Source organism: Daphnia pulex, chromosome 10 (genome assembly GCF_021134715.1).
Source record: "Daphnia pulex isolate KAP4 chromosome 10, ASM2113471v1".
In the NCBI taxonomy this organism is placed as follows: Eukaryota; Metazoa; Arthropoda; class Branchiopoda; order Diplostraca; family Daphniidae; genus Daphnia; species Daphnia pulex.
The window spans coordinates 1,925,968-1,947,138 of NC_060026.1; the positions used below are offsets into that span (position 1 = coordinate 1,925,968).

Here is a 21,171-nt window from a genome sequence, read left to right on the forward strand (position 1 = left end):
AAAAATTGAATTGAAACTTAAGTGAAAAAATACACTGAATCTAAATTCAACTATACAGAAAACACATTGCATTTTAATGACTTAGAAAAAGTGTGAAGCTGTACCAAGAATAACAAATAGTAGCACACCCAAAAAGTTGATATTGCAGGGGAAGGACTTCATGGATTTTTTCTCCCTACCTCTTCATCGGCGTAATACCCTTTAGTGTCGATTCACACTTCGCAAAACATTTGGATGGGATTTGTTTTTTGACAGTTTTTTGACAGTAGGTACTTGTTACCGCCACGTTTATAGGGCAACTAGAAACTAATGCGCAAGGAAAGAGATCGAAGTAGAACTAGTATTCTACGAGTCCCTTGTTTCAACGCAATGCAATGCATTAGGCATTGCTGAATACAGCTCAACGTTTTTGAAGAATGCAATGCACAAATGGAAAAAAAGAAAATAATTGTTAAGATCATTAATAGTTTTATTAGTTAGCTATCGATATAAAACTTAAAGTGTATTGAAAATCACTAGCTTCCAACAGCAGGGCATGTCGCGCATTTCTTTAACTTGGTACTGTTAACGTCGGTCCATGTGTGTCAGTTCCAGGTAGTACTGTAGTCATAAGACAGATTGCGTTGAATCCTGGTCGAGAGACAATATTTAATTACGTAGGAAGAATAAAAATGTTGAATTAAATACCTTTTCATTCATGTTTTTTTGAACTCACTGTGGAGTAGGACGAACGATTTCAATCTTGGAGGCAATTGATTTTCAAACGGGATTTGATTTTGTCTGATAAATTGCGCACAAGAGCACGAAAGCGGAAGAACAGAGTTAATAAAAGAGTCAAAATAAGGATCATGACGGAACTTGTCAAATCTCAATCTCCAGTCTTTCTTTTCTTTAATTAAACCGATAACCGTTTTGTCCGAAGAAGTCGCTTGATCGAGATGGCCTCCAGCATCCAACATCGCCTTGAAAACTGTTTTAAATTCCCAATGCGTAGATTCCCAGTGCGAACCTTGAAACAACCAGTGAAACGGAGTTCTGCCATAACTGCCGGTAGTTTGGGGATCCGCTCCAGCATCCAACATTAGCTGAATGAGTTGAACTTTAGTTGAAATAGTCGGACTCCCTCCATAGCCTATATGACATTCATGAACCGCCAGCTCAAGAAGGCCGGGAGATCCGTGATTTGAGTTATAAATGCGGAAAAACGGGACAAGGCTTTCCTTAACATTTTCAATTTGCTCTTTGGTTAAGCTGGATAGCCATTTTGATAAGAGAACGTAAATTTTCTTTTGAATATTTCGCTGCCAGGTTCTGTTAAGAAGTTGGAAGTGTGGACGCACCGACGACACGTTAGTTAAAACTGCTAACGTATACTTCACGGTTAGCACGAGACTTTTCGATGCTATTTCTCCCGTTTTCGGATGGCCCTGATCTGTCCATAATTGATAAAACAAGTCGAACAATCTATGAACTGCGGTAACGAAATGCTCAATGCATTCAAGCGGAGAAGATGAAGTGAACCCGTATGACTGATCCAGGATGAATAGACAAAGGTGGAATGTACGACTGCAACCAAATATAGAACATAGCACCAAATTTTTCAGGTGAAAAGAATTCAGGCCAATGCTGGTTTGCCTAGTAAAGATGCAATGACCAACGAGAAGGGCCTGAGCATCGAGGGGCTGGTAGGAACACCGTTGTTCCAATTGCTCCAGTGCTTCCACTGTCGTCATTTCGGCTACGTCCCCAAAAGCATTGCGTAACACTTCAGACTGTTCGCAGGGAACTTTGGGTATAGCTGGTTCACCATCTGCCGTCGCATTTCTCAGGATCAAGGCCTCTTTCCAACAACGTGGTCCACGCCAAAATCGAATTTCATTGAGCACGTTGAGATCTCGAATTTTTTGATGAATATTGTAACATGTTTGTTTGAAGATGAAGACGATTCCCATACATTCTAGCGCAACAATTTTATCTGGCCGGGGGATTGAACTTGCCATTATTGAGCGCAACACAAACTCTAACCATAGAGGCTCGTCATTCGTAACATCAACGATATATTCCATTAGTTTGGTAATTGGCATTTGATGGCAAATATCGCGAATGAGCGCAATGTCAGGCGACAGTACAAACGGCTCTGTATCTTCTTTGAAAGTACACGTTTCCCATGAAAATGGACTAAAGATTTCTATACATTTTCTCCATGTATTGTACAATCCACACATGATGCGCCCTTTCAATTGGAGCACTAGAAACTTGAGCACGTCGTAAAATTCGTTTTCAACAGCCACTTTAAGACACGTATCACCTTGTTTGTTGCAGGGAGTTTCCATCAAATTGGCAATGATTGCTTTTCGCCCGTGAATCTGACGTAAGCCTTTTAATTGAAGTACCGAACCCTCGCTGACAGCTTTGCAAAAGAGATCGGACACACTAGGAGCAGCCATAACGACTAACGACTAAGGAACACAAATAATGAAATGATTGAGAATGCAAACAGCACAGAAGAGAAAGAAAAAAACTTAACAGAACAAAAATAAGTGCAAGACTGTCGACATCTGGTCGACATGGTCATATTTCTGTCGTAGCATTAACGACGCTTTTCTTAATACACGACGTTGTTCATACTCCAACGTTGTACTTTCCCAAATTAGAAGGTCCTACCTTTGATGGCATCGGCGGTCATGTATGGATCGAACAGTTTCGAAGCTTGGTGTTTTCCTTGCTGGGCGTGATAGAATTCGTGCTGTTGAAGAAATGTTCTTCTCCTTTTAGGGACCACGAACGACGTCACGACAAGAGAAATGAACACAACAGAAGGATCACGATAGCTGCAAAAAAGAATCAACAAAAAAATTTAGAAATTGAAATTGAGTTAAGCACGACGTGGTGCAATCACTGTTGGTCACCAAAGTACCTGAGCAGGTGTAGCTGGTTTTGAAAGGGGTATACGCTTGTGGCGTGCTCGGTGGTGCTGTAGACCGGCTGTCGGCTGTCCAGTTAAACTGACACCAACTTGTTGAACGTAAGTGGCCGATCCGGTGTTGAGGTTGGTTACCTGATTGGTGTGAAAGTTATAAACTATAGAGACCGGTGGTACAGATGCCGATTAATATTTTTCGTTACTTAACCTGGTAAATGGGGTAGCCACTAGCCAGTGCTCGAAGTTCCAACTTTGAAGACGCACGGTGTTTGTGACAAGTGTTCCACAGCAAGTAGTTATGGGGGAAGTAGTTCCGCATTATAGGTGGAGGATGTGCTGTAGATAGTCGTGCCACTGGAGCTCACGCCGGTCTGTGTCACCTAAGTGGTGGTTTCGGTGTTCTAGTTAGTCACTATGGATGGGATTTCAAAAACCAAAATAATAATTTAAAAAGATTATAGTGATAAATAGCTGGAATTTTAAAAAAAAAAGTTGCAGTTTGGTTCACTTACAGCGTAAATTGGATATCCGAGGTCTATAGAGAAGGCGGCAGCCTAAAAACGCGGTAGCTAAATACCTATGGCTACTTACCTATTGTCACTTTATTCTTGTTATTGATTATTTCTCTATTGTAGCGTATCGGTTTTCTTATAACCTGATGTTGGGTAGATTCCCAACGTTTTTTCCCAAGCTATATTTCCGTTGATTGCTTATTAATTAGTGACCGAAAGCTACGGGAAAATGAACAAGATTCGTCCTCTTTGTTATTTTTTCTTACATTAACTTTAATTTAGAAGCGAAACTGCATTTTTTTAAAGCAAAGGCCCTTCACTGCCTGAGTAGCTTTATTCTGCGCTTTGGATTTGATTAGCAACACCACTGATTATTTCCATTCCAAACTCTATAAATGTGATACTAGTGATTGTTGAAATTCCGTATGCTTAGTGAACAAAGCTCACGAGCGAACAAACAAGATTCGTCCGTCCTCTTTAGTTTTGATTTCCTATTTTTACCTACAAATGGAAATAATATAATCGATTGAAACAGAAAGCATATTGGTTAGCAACAAGACTAAATATTTTGATTCCAAATTCCAAAAAAATTATATCAGTGTAGACTGATGGCCTTCTTTATCTTCAGAATCAATAGATTGCTCAATTCAAAAAATTTGGGTCGGCCTATATATTGAGATACGTGACAATGCGCCATAGACAGTTAACGCATTCGTCTAATACCATAGCATATATTCAGCACGAAAATAATGGGTAGATTTTCGACAATATCAGCATATTTCGCAATTAGTGTCTTAGTTTTGGTCAAACCAAATTTTTCCTCTGCTGCCACCGTCACCACAGCCGAGGAACAAATTAAACAACTATGGAAAAGCTACGTAAGATATTCTTTCAACTTTTACAGTTGTCTGATTTAACGTTATAAATACTAATAATGACATTTCTTACGTCCGTACTATACCTACCAGAACAATTTCAAGCAAACAGTAGAAACTAAAAATATTCAGCTTGAGATGAAAATTTCTCAACTTGAATTAAAGAATAAGCAACTGGAAGAAAAAATTCGACATCAAGTAAGCGCCTTTCTATTATTCCCAATTTCCATTCTAACGTTTACGTTAAGTACAGTCAATTGTATTTATTACTTTGGTAAAGAGCAGGCAAATAGTTCTACATATACACTTCTGAATCGATTTCGAATTATACTATTTATTACATTATTATATATATTTTTTTAATAGGACATTTTGGAAGATAAACTTACCCGAATGGAACTTGTCCTTAGTCTTGCAGAGAAGAAAACAACTCGACAGAGTGGGAGAAATGTTATTTCACGTACGTGCAGAGAGGCTCGCTTAACTGATCCATCCCTCAGTTCGGGAATGTACTGGATCGATCCCGATGGCGAAGGAGTTGGGGATGACCCGATTTACGTCCACTGTGACATGAAATCAGGTACGAAAAAAAAATTATTAAAAAAGAAATCGGTTTAATGACATTGTGAACACAGGAACGACATCGATCCCACACAATAGCGAGTCGTCTATGGATGTGGGACATTGCGCCGATCCCGGATGTTATTCCAGGGCAGTTAATTACAATGCCACAAGTAGACAAATGTCAGCATTGGCCGAACTCTCCGCCGAATGCCACCAGTCAATTAAAGTATAACTTACAATATTTCACAAATATTAAGTTCATCAATTATTTTCCAAAATTGATCGAAATAGTACGATTGTAATTTTGCGCCGTTGGAATTCAATTTAATATCCTACTCCTGGTGGAATGACAGAAATGGAAATTCCAAATTTTTCTGGACGGGTGGCAACACGGACGTTCATCTTTGCCAGTGTGGATTGGATGGAAATTGTGTCGATCCTTCCGTTCAATGCAACTGCGACTCCGCCGCTCCAGTGCCATTAGTTGACGATGGTGTTCAGATTGAAATATTTAAATTTTTGATCTTAATTTCATTTGATAATCTCTACCTAGGTACGATCACGGACAAAAATGTTCTGCCCATCACTCGACTGAACTTTGGCCGAACGCAATTGGAAACTTCGTCCGGTGTCCATACACTGGGCCGCTTCGAATGTACCGGACAAGTGGCCGTCAGTGGAATGCCAACTTCGTGTGAAGATCTATGGCGGATGGGGCACACCTTGAGTGGATTATATTCCGTTGTGGGAACTAAAATGGTCGAAAGCGTTTACTGTGATTTCACAAAGCTCCCTGCTGACACGGGTAAAGCTTAAGTGTGATGTAACGAAACGTTAAAAGGTGCATAACTGTATTTATCTCTAACAGGATTCCAGACCTGGATCGGTTTAGCAGATGTAAAGTCATCATCAACTTACTTTTATGGCCAAAGAAGCACGGTTTTTAATCAAACTAACACTCCGATTCCATTCGATGTTGTACGATTGAATGAAGGAGGAGCATTTAATGGAGCAACTGGAATTTTCACAGCACCCGCAAATGGAAAATATTTTTTCTCGTTCGCTGGATTAGCTTACATTCCAGTTACTTCATCATCGCATTATTTAGGAATATCTTTGTATTTAAATAGCGGTGAAATCGGAAAAGCGTTCATTGAAGAGGCGGGCAACAACCCCACTAGTGAACGGGTTCCTTTAACCCTTCAATCAACGCTATATTTAAAAAAAGGGGATCAAATCTGCCTCAAGATTTTATTACAGACAACTGGGACACTCCTGACCGACGACGGAAACCACTTCAGTCACTTTAATGGTTGGCTTTTAGAGGAAGATATTTCTCAGTCACTAAAAACAGTTGTATAGACCAGGAAATACATTTTGCGTACGTCTATACTTGATTGAGTTTCCGAATTCACTTATATGGAAGAGAAAAGAAACAAACAAGTTAATTATCAATTCTTAACAAATAATATTAACCCAGCGCTTGGCTTGCATAGATACCGATGTAAACAAGCAACACGCAAATTTCGCAACTTGACTTCTTAACTGAAAATACGCTATTCTACTCTTTCTCTGTGATCTTATAACTATTTACCTATGCTATGTTACTGTACGTTTTCTAATGAGCAAATTAAGTCTTTGAGTACTGTCGAAGCATTTAGTTGAATATGAGACAGATTTGGTTTTACCTTAGGTTTCTTGTTTTCGCGACAGAATCGGATGGGTGTGTTCTCTGTGCCTGTTGAATGTTGATACACATCATTATTGTTTTGATTTCTATCTCGTCTACACCTGTAAATATGATGGACTGTTAAATAAATTGAAATTCAAACTTCAACATTATAAGTTTCTGTTCTCTTGATTTCTTCTCTCTGGAGTAGTCCCAAGCTTTGTTTTCACAGCCATTTTATCAAGCACTAGTAAACTAGAAAGGCAACTCAAGACAATTATAATTACAAATCTAGTGGAATACTACCCAAAACAGTTCACGGTAAGACATCGAGTTAACAGAAACTGAACTTTGTAGACACTAGACCTCAGGCATCTTGGATTATTATTATTAATTCTCTTAAGGGAAATATTGATAATGATAACCATTCAGCTATAATGTCTAGTTTTCACTTTGTGCACGTAGTTGTGCTATAAGATTAATAGCTATAAGATTAGAGTGTTCAATAGCTGGAATTTTCACTAACAGCGTAAATCGGGTATCCGAGACTCCAATTTGGGTAACGCAGGAAGTTGTGCCGTCGCTGTTTTTCACTAAAATGGCCGAGCAGATGTTGCAATAGGTCGTCATGGAAATAGTAGCTAGTCACGCTGTAAACAGGTTGCCGTAAATGTTGTAGTCGGTCTGTGTCACGTAGCTGGTAACGGCAGTGGACAGGTAAGGACCTATATTTATTACGAAATGCGTAACAAAACGGAGAAAAGACAATTCGCTAGTAACTTGTTGGAACGAAATTTGAAATTTAACAAATTTTACATCTATTTACTTTAGAGATGGGCAATAAGCTCCAAGAATTCTCAATATTTGTCCCCATTTGAACACCGTGAAAATTCAAGAATTTCCAAATGTGTGAACTTTGAGATGCAATTTAAATATTCTGGTTCAATATTAATGCATCCAAGCTTGAGTGTTTTCAGATTCTTTAAATTTTGAAACACAAAATTGCATAATAACACAGATAATTTACAATAAGCAATTTATTTCTTACTTGACTTCTGATTGACCCAGCGTGCAAAAACACTGCCTTTTCTTCCTGTTGGCACTGAGATAGATCCAAAGTACAATGGTTAATGGATATTAGAAATTCCACACATGTTTTACCTAGACGGCAAGTCTCCAACAGCACCATCACAAGTTTGTCCAAAAGAAGAGAGGCTGGCAAAGTATTTTCCAATAAGTAAAAATATAACAATAAGCATATCAAACTGTTTAACTACTTATAAATATTGTTTTGGAAGAATCGGTAAAACTTACGTAATCGATTGCAGGGACTATCGCAAAGTTCTGCAACGTTTACGTCTACTTCGCCTAATTGCTTCTTGGCTGATTTAATACAAAACTTGTCTACATTTTTTACGATGACAACTAAACACTTTTCTGAAAGAGATACACTCTTAATTCAAGGCATTTTTAGCGAAATACTGTTGAAACATGTTCTAACTTTTAATGGACTGTGGAAGAATCACTCTTTCTCAGTAAATGGTAAATGATACAAAACGTCAAAAACTCAAAAAGTCAAGTGAGCAGACGAACAGCACTGCCATTTAAATAAAAATAAAATTCGTCAATTTCGTCGTTGGCAAACCAAAGAAAATAGTGAAAATAAGAATAGAAGGAAAAAACAAATAACCAGAGACCATTGCTTATTCATCTCTGTTATAAGCGAAGAAATTAAACCCAAAATGCTGGTCACTATCTACCAAGTTTTTTGTTTTTGTAAACATGTTACTTTACTGACCATAGACAACAAAGTTGTTGTTGTCCATTTGTAAAAATATCAAAAATATATTTACTACTAAAACAATATTTAAGAGATACGAATGAGAAGCAGCTTTTGCTTTTTTTCTCTCTTCCAAGAGAGGGTAAGAGGGTGATGATATCTATTCATTCTTTGAATGAAGAGCTCCATTGGTTAGCCGTTCGAGTGGCCGTATTCTCGTTACCATTGGGTGGTTCGATCGTCTATCACAAGGAATTATAATTACAATTTACCAAGTGCGACCAAACGGCGACGGGACGACAGAAGACTGTACCCAACTGAACTCGGAGCAAGACGGAACAATGCCCCGTTGCCCGTCTTGCTCTTGGGTGGAACATTTTTTAATTTGAGCTGTTTGCTTCTGTTTCCATGCCTATATTTACGCGTACCGTGTTCTTTATTTTCAAAATGAATTCTCCAGGCGAGGCTCGAACTCGCGACCTCGGCATTGCTTGTCGATGCTAGCGTATTAGATTTACTGTCGTATAAGTACCATGCGCTAACCAACTGCGCCACTGGAGATGTTTTGCACCTCTGCGGGCATTCACGAAACCGTAGTGGGTTTCTTGACTTAAGTCTGAAACAACAATTTGGAAAACAAGCAACATAAAATCCTTCTATGATGGAAGTCTATTTGGAAAAATTCGTTGCCGATTCGGATTCAAGTGCCGACCCGGAACTTGGTTTTTTTGCGTTTATTGGCTGAAAATGGTGAAACAACCGTTTCCCTTGGTCAGGACTTTGACTTTTCTTTCTACTAAATCAAATTTTTCATGAGAAGTGTTAAAGATACCAGATAAGTTAGAAATAAAGTCAAATATCCAGCTTACTTCATGATTACGAAGGTTAGTGTAGTTTAAACCTTTTCGAAGGATGAAATCGGATAAAAGATAATTTAGTTAAGAGCTTTAACTAAATTAATTAAAAACTAAATTACTACTTTTCACTAGATGATACATTTTCGTGCGTTCTGTATACATAGGGGTGGGTCAGGATTTAGGATCTAGTTGTAATTATATTTTACTTCAATCCAGATCAATATCTCTTCTACTCTTCTGAATTACTCAATAGTTTACCTTATTGCCCCCATGTTCATTCGAATCCAATTATCTATAATTCATCTGATTTATTACAAAATATTTCTCCAGGCGAGGCTCGAACTCGCGACCTCGGCATTACTTGTCGATGCTAGCGTATTAGATTTACTGTCGTAGAAGTACCATGCGCTAACCAACTGCGCCACTGGAGATGGTGACACACTTCCTAAAAACACGAAATAATCCATGCAAAAAAATAGGTAACCATGACGGAGATCGGGATTCCAATTTAGAATGCAACATTTTGGATGAGAGTGATAAAACAGCTCAATCTCCCGCTGTGAGAGTGTGAAAACTTACATAAGTCAAGATTTAAAAAATCACTCGATTTCAATAAAACTATACGCTTAGATATTGCATCCTTGAAACAGTGTGAAAACGTAATACAGATTAATAAATAATAGCACACCCAAAAGGTCTCCATAAAGGGCAAGGACTTGGAAGGATCGGCCATCATGGATTTCCTCTCCCTACCTCTGCATCGGCGTAAATCCTTTCAGTGCCGATTCACATTTCAGAAAACAATTAGGTGGGATTTCCGTTGGACTGTTCTTGTTACTAAGCTACAACGTTTACGGAAAGTCTGAAACGATACAAACGCGCAACAATAAAGAAATTGGTGGAAAACACTGTACTAGTTCATTGCATCTGGATGATAAAAATTTAGTTTACTGTTATCCATTTAGTCCGCATTTAGTTACGGTACGTTAAGCTACGTTGTAACTAGGCAACCAACCACCCACTCCGCAATAAGTCACAATAGCAATATTTTATTGATAACTTCTTAAAAAAACAACATTGCCAAACATTACTGATAGTCCCAAACACGATTAAGCCTACATTTATTTGGACAACTTTCTTGATGTAATATACATTATCTGCTTAACCGCACAAAGCAAGCGTGTCAGTCGGTTCCAGGTGGCGACACGAGACAGATTTCAAAGATGAACCGGTTGAATGCTAGTCGAGACAAATCAGACAATAACTATCATAAGATTTCATAACAATTATGAATAATTGAATTAAATACCTTTTCATTCATGTTACTTTGATCGCGCTGTGGCGGAGGACGAACGATTTCAATCTTGAAGGCAGATTTTCAAACGGGATTTGATTTTCTCCCATGACTTGCGCACAAGAGCACGAAAGCGGAAGAACAGAGTAAACAATCGAGTCAAAATAAGGATCACGAACGAGATCGCCAAAAGGCAATGTCGAGGTTCTCCAGTCTTTAATTAAACTGAAAGCGGAATCCCCATATTTATTCACTTGATCAACATGGCCTCCAGCCTCCATCAATGCCTTGAAAACCACTTTAAATTCATAGGGCTCATAGGCTGACCAACCTTCAAACAACCAGTGAAACGGAGTTTTGCCTTTTCTGCTGATAGTTTGGGGATCCGCTCCAGCATCCAGCAGTAGCTGAATGAGTTGAACCCCACGCCCACGACAGTGTCCAACGAACGACTGGCGAAGAAGACCGGTATAATTGTGGTGAAATGTTGGGTTTGAAATTCGAAAAAAAGGAATAAGGCATTCCTTAACATTTGCAATTTGCTCTTGTGTTAAGTAGGATAGCCATTCTGATAACAGAACGCGAATTTTAGTTTGGGCATTGGAGCTGTTACGGTGGAAGTATCGCGATATTGAAAACACGTTTGTTAAAACTGCTAGCGTATACTTGACGGTTAGCAGGATGTTTGGCGAATCTCGTGGAATATGGGCAAATTTGGCATATTCAAACAATACATAAATTGCTGCATCAAAATGCTCAATGTATTTGTGCGGAGAAGTTAAATTGAACCTGAACCCGTAAGACAGATCCAGGATGATTAGACAAATGTTGAACTTGCGAACACGGTATTGCTTTAACATCCATTCGCTGTCGCGAATGTGTTTGAAAAATAATACAAAATTTTCCAGGTGAAATGAATTCATGCCGGTGCTGAGTAAAGATTTTTGCTGAGTAAAGATCCGATGCCCGACGAGAAGAGCTTGAGCTTCGAGGGACTGGCGTAATCTTTGCCACTCTTCGAATTCTCTACGTAAGGACCACTGTTGTTCCAATTGCTCCAGTTCTTCTACTGTTTTGAATTCGGCTATGTCCCCCAACGCATTGCGTAAAATTTCAGACAATTCGATGGGAACTTTGGGTATAGCTGGGTCACCATCTGCCGTCGCATTTCGCAGGATCAAAGCCTCTTTCCAACAACGTAGTCCACGCCAAAATATAAATTCGTTGAACTGAGTTTTCCAACCAATATTGTAACACGTTTGTTTGAAGATGAAGGCGATTCCCATACATTCAAGCGCAATAATTTTATCCGGCCGAGGGACTGAACTTGCCATTATTGAGTTTAAGACGAACTCTAACCATAGAGGCTCGTCATTCGTCACATCAACGAGATATTCTATCAATTTGGTAATTGGCATTTGATGGCAAATATCACGAATGATGGCAATATCGGGCGATAGTACAAACGGCTCTGTGACTTCTATCAATTTAAACGTTTCCCATGAAAAAAGACTTACATTTTCAATAGAGCTTTTCCATGTACAGCACATTATGTGCTTTTTCAGCTGGTGCACCAAGAACTCGAGCACGTCGTAAAATTCGTTTTCAACAGCCACTTTAAGACACGTATCGCCTTGTTTGTTGCAGGGAGTTTCCATCAAATTGGCCACGATTCCCTCCGGTCCGTGTTTTCGGTATAACACGTTTAATTCATCTAACGAACCTTTGCTGACGGCTTTGCAAAAGAGATCGGTCACACTAGGAGCAGCCATAATAACTAATGATTAATCAATAAGGAACACCAATATAATTGGGATTGCAAATAGAATAGAAGAAAAAAATTTAACTCAACAGAACAAAAACAAGTGGAAGACTGTCGATACATTGTCGCATTTCTGTCGGAACGTTGTTTTTGCAAACTTGACGTTGTCCTACTCCGATTCTGAAAATCGACGTTGTCCTTTGCCCAACGTTTGCTCGCCACCCAAGTTGATATATTTCCCCGAAAATGGTTGCTGATGAAACCGAAGGCGAGCCATTAAGATCCACCCTCTTTATTTTCAAACAACCTCGTCATGGGAGGTATTTAATCCCTTTATTTTTTACAAAATAGGGGACAAAAGAAAACAAGCTAAGAAATGTTAGAAAGATTTACTGTTGCACTGCATGGAACAAGTGCTATGACACAGGGCGAGCTTTCAGTTTTGATTCTTTTTCGTGTGACTGTTGCAGCAGAAGGGCGGCATTCATCAAACGAACAAGATATCGAAATAAACATCAAACCCTAAACCATCGTTGGCAACTTTATCGACAAGGAATCCACAATCTTATCAAACTTCTACGAAAAAATGAAAAAAGAGCCAAGAGAAGTCGAAGTGATGACAAAAAAGTTGATGGACTATTTTCCATGATTGTTTGATTCGATGGCCCCAAGAGTTTATCTACCATTTAGATGAATAGTTATGAGAGATTTTATCTTACCTTTGATTGCTTGTCTTCACGAAGTGCCCCTTAGGCCAATGTGCTTGTAGATACAAATAAGTATTTCATTTCTGTCTCTGCCTTCTGCAACTATAAATGAGATAAATAAATTGAGCTGAAAATTGGCATCATAGACGAACACCTTTTGTTCCAGAGCTGATGGAGTAGATGGTGGACCCACTATGAATTCAGCCATGTCCTCAGATCTCTGCCTTTTGGCCTGATGGGGAGCTGTTCGATGTCTCTCTTTTTTAAGTCCTCACTATCTGTTAGATACCTGTATATAAAACAAAACACATGATAAAGGAATACAATTAAGACAAAGAACAAGTACAACCATTCAACTAAATAGCGTAACCCGTCCGTAAACTAAAGCATGATTCCATGATCGCAAACTAAAGCATGATTGAATCAGCTGTTTTTATTTTGTTGAGCAACATCAATAAAGCCACCTGGCGGACAATTTATTAACCCTGATATGAACGAATTTGATTAGCGCTAAGTCGCTAACTTCAATTTGTTTTCATTAGGCCTAAACCTTCCTATTCCCTTTCTAATTCAAGAAATATGAAAAGGAATCTAAAAATGTACACTCTTGGTAACGACTACGAGATAGGAATTCAATTTATAAAAAATAAACCCAGTGGTCACAGCTCCTATAACAGAAAAAGCTACGACCTGCAACCGACTACGACCGACTACTGGAAATTTGTCAACCCAATGAGTCAAAGTTAGTAATTTTAATAAAAATTTTGAAAATGAGCTTAGCTACGACATCAGTGATGTAATCATTTCAAATATGTGCCCTATGTTGCAATGAATAAATCGGGTCAATACATAAAAATTAGAATGAAAACCTTGTCAGTTTCATACCTTCAGGATAAAGTTGATGAAAAGGGAAGCTATAAGGATGGCGGTAAAACGACAAACGGAGACGCGACGACAGAAATAGTACCGTGACACGCTTGGTTGCTCCCGTTGTCACTGTGGTGTAGGCCATCGTCCCGGCCATCGAACTAGTAAAGATTTTAGATTTTTAAAATATTGATCTATTGTCGCTTGTCCAAACTCATATTCCCTTCAGAATTTTTCAACGATCTAAAAACAACAAATTTACCCACATTTAATCCAAATTCTGACACCTGACAGCTTCAATGAATCGATGAAGGAAGAACGGTTGTAATGGCCAACTCTCAGGATAAGGAATCAACTAGCCTTTTGGGGGGTTCGTAACCCAATACTCATTTGCAAATTTGTCTTGCCTATAAACCAACCAGTCACTGATTAACACACTTTGAACAGGATTTACGCAAAACTCTTAAGGTAAAAATGTCACTTTCTATACATATTTCAAATCTGATGACAAGTGACATCGTCAATTCCACAATTCGTCATTCTGGTGAACACGAACATTTTTTTAATGCAACAAATAAAAGGAAGAGACAGTAAAATAGACAAAAAGAAAATAAGGGTAGGGGTGACATAACAAACTACAAATGGGTAAAAACATTGTACTGGGACTACCGCCTGGACTCGGTGCAGCACATTGCCCGGCTACAGATCGGAATCCGCAATTTTTTTGGAAGATCGCATAGGAAACATTGAATTTCGTGGCGTGGCGTATTTTTTCGATTTAGTTCCCGAATTTTCTCTCAACAACTTGGCCAATCCAAAAGTATCCATTGGCGTTGCGTTCTCCTTTTCTTCGTTGAGCTTGGCATATGACGCGTTCATATTAAAATAGTCCGAGCTGACCGACGACTCCATGTGGCTGCAGATAATCTCCTCCATTTGACTGAAGGTGGGTCTCTCTTTCGGATCCGATTTCCAGCAATCGGCCATCATTTCACTGAAGAAGTTGGGCGCCAGTTCCGGTTTGTCCATCCGATATCCTCTTAGAATTTCTTTCATGAGTATGTGCCCGACGTCCATACCTAAATCACCAGAAAAATATTCGTAATTACATAGAATTAATTATGGATTAGGGAAACGTCAAATTCATACCTGGATATGGAACTCGGCCCAAAGAAAAGATTTCCCAGAGGACAACTCCGTACGACCAAACGTCGGATTGGCTGGAAAAGATACGGTCAACCAAGGATTCAATCGCCATCCACTTCACCGGCATCAAACCCTAACATTTAAAATATTATTTTAAAAAATAAAATTATTATTTTAAATATTATTATAAAGAAAGGTTATAAGTTTAATTTTCAATTACTTGTCCGCCTTTTTCGTAATTTTCATCGTAATACATTTTCTTCGCCATTCCAAAGTCGGCCACTTTTGCTATTCCATCGTCAGCGAGCAGAATATTTCGGGCGGCCAGATCACCATGGAGGACCTATCGGTAATAATGCGAGTAATTTCCAGTGAAGATATAGATATTTTTTTTATAAGACTTACTTTTTTGCTAACCAGGTAGTCCATTCCTCGAGCTATTTGAAAAGACCAAGATATGAGATCTGTTGTTGACATCGGCCGATCTAAGTTTCCGTCCAGATCTTGTAGGTTGGAATCTGACAGACAAACAGGAGGATTCATTTCATGCCGGGGTAATTCGATAATCATTTAAAATTAATCTGACATGTGCTTTTACTTGAAACGTCTAAAAATTCAGAGGATGAATTCACGCCAGGATGATCGTCAGCTTGCAAATCGCTCGTCTCGACTTGCGATGAGTTTTCTTCCCATTTTGACCTGTGGATTTTAATTCAATTAAACTTTTTTATTACGTCAAAATGAAGAAAGTTCTTTACCTGGTGAACTGGCTTTCTAATTCGTCTTGCGTTTTCAGGTTCCCAAACTCGTCCACCAAATTAACAAAGTTAGTCCTGTGGTTAATCAAAAACGATTGCAAATTCCCAAATCGACAATATTCAACGATCACTAAAAGTTTTCCTAAAAAAGAGAGATAACAATTTATACCTAAACAAGAAACATGTGTTTCAAACACTTGAGATTAGTTTATTACCTTTATGTATTTGTTTGGTGCAAGCTCCCAGCAGATTGACGACGTTGAGGTGCGATCCCAAATAGACGAGAATTTTCAGTTCACTGATAAGAGCTTCCATTGCGGTGACGTTGGCTTCCGACCGGACCATTTTGACGGCCACTGTTTTGACAGTTTCTTCAGACTCTTTGAGTCCCACTGCTTCCGCTTTGACTACACGACCAAAGCACCCAACTCCAAGCTGGCCTCCTAAAATTACAATGAGAATCATTATTCAGTTTTCGAAGTCATGAAACTAGAAAATAAGAACGAACCGAGTTTCAGTCGACTTCTTGGAAATTCCCAGCGTCTATCATAGGGAAGGAACTCTACCTGGTCTTCAATTGGTGACTGGTCATTAATTTGATTGGCATTTCCATTCAGCAATTTAATTAGCGCTTCCTGTGAAACTCGTTGGTTCTTTTGTTTGATATTTCAAATTTAGCGAAAGAATGAAAGAACATAAGTAAGATTCCATACACATACATGAGGCCTACTTGTTAATTAATTAATGCATAAAATATTTATACCTTGTCGTAATAAAATTTAACTCCAACGATGACAATTAGTACCAAAAGTAAAACTGCAAATGTTGTAAAAACGGCGATGACGACGGTCTTGTCATTTTCTGGAATTCTGTCAAGGTAAGAGACCGTGAAATTCCTGTATTTCACATCACCTGGAAAATTGACTTTCCACTGACAAGCGTAACGTCCATTTTCCTTTATATTCCCTTGCAGCGGCAAGATTGAAAAGGTGCTATCGGAGTAAACTTTTCCTGTATATTCTTCCCCATCCTGTAAATGTAATTCTTGGTAGATGTTTTAAATGAAAGAATTTATTGAAATAGAACCATTCACCTTAAACCATTTGATGCGAGTATTCTGAGATCCTTTGAAGCAAGTTAAGTTTTGGGCGATATCCTTTTCCAGTTGAACATTGTTAAGCATTGAGTCGCCATTTAATTCTGAAAGTTTACAGACATAGTCGATATTATAGTTAACGTAAACGATTTCATTGCATTACATTAACGACTGAAAATTTTCATTTCAAAAATTAAAATAGAAGGAGAAATCATCTACCTTTAGCGCGAAATGAAATATTTTCAGTGAATCCACTTCCTTGGCATTGAAACGTATAGGCATTTGGACTTATGTCGAAAATGTAAAGTTGATTTTCGTAAAGTGCCTTACCACCATAGTCAAATTTCTCGCTTGTTATTTCAATACCTGAATGATTTAAATTAATTTCTCTAGATACTGCGAATCAAGGAATCCAAAAATTTCGAACCTTCAGGTGGATTGATTTCATCAATAATTTGCATTTGTCCTTTTCCGTCGATTTGGTAGGACCATATTGGTGGTGTGGAGGACGCAGCATATTGGTAAGTTCGACAGCTTAAAGTAACGTTACTTCCTTCCAAAGGGTCACCTACGCCATCAATTCTCGCCAATTCCATTCCTATTGCATTTGAATTTTTTAAATTAATAATTTCGTATCGCTTTGTTAAAATCTAGAAACACGCCTACCAGCGATAAACAAAAATAAACCACTTGTATGTTTCTTATTTTTATAGGTCCCAATGCAATTGAAAATGCCATTGTCGTCAATCTTCGATTTCTTGAGTTTTAGTCCATTTCTTATTTCGAAAGACCAATTTGAATTTGGATCTGACAGCAAATCGCTCTGATAATAAATTAAACCCCATTATTAATTAATTGTCAATAGTTCGACAAAGAGCTTTTAAAAATGTGTTTACTTTTGGTTCCGGCAAGTTTTTAGCTCTTGCTGTATATTTTTGTTGGTAGATGAGAGAAACGTTGACATCCGGATGGTTTGATTTGCAATTGATAGGGTAATTAGAAACACCGAGAGGAATGTCGAAGTAATACTCATTAGCCTCGACTATTACAAGTTCCGTATCATCTAAAAAAACATAATTTAAAAAATGACAGTCCGTCAATGTAGTTTTTTTTTAATAATTAATAAAATTAACGAACTGAATACATAGACGTATTGATTCACTGTAAATGTGTTTTCAAAGCCGTAAGGGATACCCCTGCAACCGAAGTTTCCAGTGTCTCTGGCTCTTGTGTTTGCCAGAGACAACGTCGATGTCATGTGGGTCTCATTCCTTCCAAAAGTTTTGCGAAGGCGGTTGTCCAAGTCGCTCAACTATTTAATCAAATGAGAAATAAAATATTTTAGTGAAAAAAGAACGGCTGTAATCTGCATCGCAAATTGTTTTCTATACTTCCGCATTTTTGGATAAGTAATCTGGAATTTCCCACGAAAAATTGAAAGTGTTCCTTTGATTTTCGTTTTCAAAGGCGTAGACGCACGTCAACGTGAGGGTTGTTCCCGCGTCGATTATTCGTTCACCCCCACCAGGAATCATTCTAATATATTGGGCTAAAGTCAAATTAGAAGAATCAATTTATAGTTCATTTAACAGGACAACAAATTACTTTCTTTAGAGATCTCGGTGAGCTTGGGGATCTCCGGGCAACAAGATCCTGAACTTCCATCTGCTAATTTACAGGCTGTTGAACCATTAGTATGAAGAACCTGTTGGTACCAAAAGGAGCAATCTTTGGCCTGTCGGCACTCTGTCGTCAAAATCAAACTGTTGTTGCCATAAAAACCGCAGTTTTGAGTACCACTGCCGTTGATGGATTTCCAGTCATCTTTCCCTGTATAAGAAAAAAGGTGTTAACATTAATTTAGATTCAATTTCATTGTCATTTTTGCTAATAAATACCCGATTCAGATCCAAATCTCCAGGGAATGAAACCACAAATGTCTTTACCCTCATTATCGACATCTTGACGAGGTTTCGTCAATGGCGCCTTCTTCATGTAACAATTCTGTCCATAACCATATGCAAAATGGCTGCATTGCGGGTTAGCAATACAAAATCGACCACACTCTTCTCCGAGAGCAGCCGTAAGAGGCAATTGCCCTATATCGTCATGGTAAAAGTCACAGTTGGTCCGCCATTTGAATCCACCGTCGCCAGTGTTCCAATCTGTCGAAATCTCTGCATCCACTAGATTCATTAAAGATAACAATGCGATTCCAAGCAGAATGTAAATTGAAGACATTTTCACTTTTGTCGTACTAATTACACTTGTTTAGACCTGTACTCGCATCAATATTATTCAAGCTCATGATATCAACTCTAAAACAATGTCGGATGAAATGGAAGAGTCAAACTGAATGTTCAAATAAAATGTGAGATGACAATGCACTGGATTCCAAGTCACTCAATTCCCAACCGTTGTTTCACTTCAGGCAAAAATGGTTGCGAAATGAAATTTTCCAAGTCAGATTTCGCAGTTAGCTGCCGAATGGATTTTCCCACAGATAAATTATGTAAGGAAGAAAATTGTGTGTGCGTCTCTACGGATCTCCTTTCGTTCGCACACTGCCAGTTTTTATTTCTTTTCTTTCAAACTAGATTGCGACGGACGTGGAATACTAAGGTGGAAAAGATTTCACCTTCGGGAGCACAGCATTATTTGGCCTCTAAACAGAGCAACAAAAGTTCTTGCGTGGTTCGTCTAGTTTCTGCGATTTCTGCTTTTATGAATACTAAAAACCGTCTTTTCCTGTGTACATTTAACATTATCCTTAACCGATTTGGAACTTGGAAACCATATCCTGGCGTGTTGAAAGCAACAAGCCGAAACCGCAAATTGATTTTCTCTTCCTACTTTATTCTGAAAGAACAAGAAACTGAACGACCACAATAACACCACAAAATCACAACATGTAGTGAATTCCCGGGTTAGCAGTTATTTTTACTATGCTTTTGACGGTAGCAAAAACGTAAAGCAATTGAATTAATCTCCCGGATGAGGATGTGGATTTCCCTTTCTCCAATTGCACAATGGAGATAAGTAATTGCTGATCATCTTTTGAATCCATATGCAATACGTCAACATTGTTATCACTTAGGCTAGGTTGATGTTATCCAGTTATAACTTATAACCCATACTAGTAAAACTATCTTTTTGAACTCGGAGCAAGACGGGACGACGGGGCGAGTGGAACATTATTTCATTTGAGCAGTTTGCTTTTCTTCGATGCCTTAAATTATGTCATGGTTTTCAAAATGAATTCTCCAATTCTCCTTACTTACTGTTACTTTTCTGACCCTTGATTCTTTTCTGACTCAATTCTCGAACTGGACACAATTGAACAAATACGCTTAATACGTTTAAATTTTGATCATACATCTAGATGTCTATGAATTTCTCTGGGCTGACTGGGATACGTCATGTGATGACGCCATGGTTCCTCCTTCAGTTAACACCCATTTCCCTACCGCCAACGTTATTCCTTGACATTCGTTATCATTTAGCCTGATTAGTCTGAAGGGTGCGCTATTTCGTTTTTGCCTTTAAGTTGCGTGGAAATAAAACAGTTGGAATTTTAGGAACTCAATATCTTTGGGAGTTTGACGGACGGAAGAGGTTGTGGTTGTCCCTGATATTTTAGCTGGCGGATGGATAAAACCATTTCTCCATACTAGACAAAATGTATCGAGTCTGCAGTAATGGCTTTTAAGTGAAGATAGCAGAACAAATTCAAATCCATCGCGGGCTTTTTTTTAGAAGGCAGAAAATGGTTCCAGAAAAGTTTTGAATTCTTTGCCTTACCTCAGGTGAGTTTCAAAGTTTAAATTAGACTGTCAAAAAAGCCCAGAGCGCTGAAAAGTGCATCGCTCATACTTTTCCAAATATGTGTACTAATCGTTATGGCTTTTAACGAAAAATTCAAATAGTGATAGCACTGAAATGCAAACGGTTCAAAAGGTTCACAAAGAAGTGATCTTTGTGAACCGCAATTCCCATGTATCCCCGATCGCAATTTATAGGCTAAGAAGTGGTGACAGAACTACTGATTGAACTGACAGTAGATAACGTTGAACAATCTTTCGACACAACAGAAAAAGAGCACGCAGAAATTTTAGCCCATTTCCAGCGGATTGAAAGCGAATTGGAAGGGCAGAAGGAAGAACTGCAATCCATCAACAGAGAAATTAAAATCCTTGGCCTATCTGTCGGCTACTCCCAACCCGAAGAGAAAATCAAAAACAGTTTCCTGGCTCTGCATCAATATCTGGAATAGGTCATTGAATTTTTCACGCAAGAGGCGTCACAGTTGTCGCAGAGTCTCACTGCCATAGTCGACGGACTACTAGGCCAAAACGCTTTCA

The 21,171-nt window shown here is 38.6% G+C and overlaps 3 protein-coding genes, 1 long non-coding RNA gene and 2 other non-coding genes across 13 annotated transcripts; 1 reads left to right on the forward strand and 5 right to left on the reverse strand.

Annotated features, from left to right (window-relative positions):
- Positions 1–451: 451 nt before the first annotated feature.
- On the reverse strand, positions 452–4,139 carry LOC124206246. 2 transcript variants are annotated; one of them, XR_006879650.1, is made up of 6 exons: positions 3,436–4,139; positions 3,132–3,335; positions 2,918–3,058; positions 2,665–2,831; positions 688–780; positions 452–630 (listed from the first exon to the last, which is right to left on the reverse strand). XR_006879650.1 is itself a non-coding variant. In XM_046603959.1 (6 exons), the coding sequence occupies exons 4-5, from the start codon at positions 2,674–2,676 to the stop codon at positions 696–698; spliced, it is 1,776 nt and encodes a 591-aa protein (XP_046459915.1). In that variant the 5' UTR covers positions 2,677–2,831; positions 2,918–3,058; positions 3,132–3,335; positions 3,436–4,139; the 3' UTR covers positions 452–630; positions 688–695. The 2 variants fall into 2 exon arrangements, 1 of the variants encoding a protein (XP_046459915.1); XM_046603959.1 differs by having other exon boundaries at positions 688–2,459.
- LOC124206247 lies at positions 4,129–6,266 on the forward strand. The gene is made up of 7 exons (XM_046603960.1): positions 4,129–4,313; positions 4,404–4,508; positions 4,677–4,890; positions 4,946–5,100; positions 5,166–5,367; positions 5,428–5,679; positions 5,743–6,266. Exons 1-7 carry the CDS (start codon positions 4,185–4,187, stop codon positions 6,234–6,236), a joined length of 1,551 nt encoding a protein of 516 aa, XP_046459916.1. The 5' UTR covers positions 4,129–4,184; the 3' UTR covers positions 6,237–6,266.
- LOC124206248 lies at positions 5,498–8,222 on the reverse strand. 2 transcript variants are annotated; one of them, XR_006879651.1, is made up of 6 exons: positions 7,858–8,222; positions 7,705–7,758; positions 7,592–7,645; positions 7,370–7,523; positions 6,563–7,268; positions 5,498–5,625 (listed from the first exon to the last, which is right to left on the reverse strand). It is a non-coding gene; the product is annotated as an uncharacterized LOC124206248 (long non-coding RNA). The 2 variants fall into 2 exon arrangements; XR_006879652.1 differs by lacking the exon at positions 7,370–7,523.
- A 553-nt stretch (positions 8,223–8,775) lies between these two features.
- On the reverse strand, positions 8,776–8,884 carry Trnai-uau. Its single transcript has 2 exons — positions 8,847–8,884; positions 8,776–8,811 (listed from the first exon to the last, which is right to left on the reverse strand). It is a non-coding gene; the product is annotated as a tRNA-Ile (tRNA).
- Positions 8,885–9,502: 618 nt separating this feature from the next.
- Trnar-ucu lies at positions 9,503–9,611 on the reverse strand. Its single transcript has 2 exons — positions 9,574–9,611; positions 9,503–9,538 (listed from the first exon to the last, which is right to left on the reverse strand). It is a non-coding gene; the product is annotated as a tRNA-Arg (tRNA).
- Positions 9,612–11,213: 1,602 nt separating this feature from the next.
- Positions 11,214–20,069, reverse strand: LOC124206245 (vascular endothelial growth factor receptor 1-like). Of its 6 annotated transcripts, none has more exons than XM_046603954.1 (21): positions 18,709–20,069; positions 18,416–18,640; positions 18,202–18,359; positions 17,948–18,122; positions 17,707–17,873; positions 17,477–17,633; positions 17,238–17,408; positions 17,030–17,176; positions 16,808–16,914; positions 16,478–16,744; positions 16,223–16,367; positions 15,930–16,157; positions 15,715–15,856; positions 15,543–15,655; positions 15,362–15,474; positions 15,177–15,299; positions 14,960–15,089; positions 14,077–14,889; positions 13,829–13,971; positions 13,098–13,232; positions 11,214–13,045 (listed from the first exon to the last, which is right to left on the reverse strand). In XM_046603954.1, the coding sequence occupies exons 1-18, from the start codon at positions 19,049–19,051 to the stop codon at positions 14,510–14,512; spliced, it is 3,291 nt and encodes a 1,096-aa protein (XP_046459910.1). In that variant the 5' UTR covers positions 19,052–20,069; the 3' UTR covers positions 11,214–13,045; positions 13,098–13,232; positions 13,829–13,971; positions 14,077–14,509. The 6 variants fall into 6 exon arrangements, with proteins under 6 accessions (XP_046459910.1, XP_046459911.1, XP_046459913.1 ...); XM_046603955.1 differs by having other exon boundaries at positions 14,073–14,889; XM_046603957.1 differs by having other exon boundaries at positions 13,829–14,889; positions 15,555–15,655.
- Positions 20,070–21,171: the final 1,102 nt, after the last annotated feature.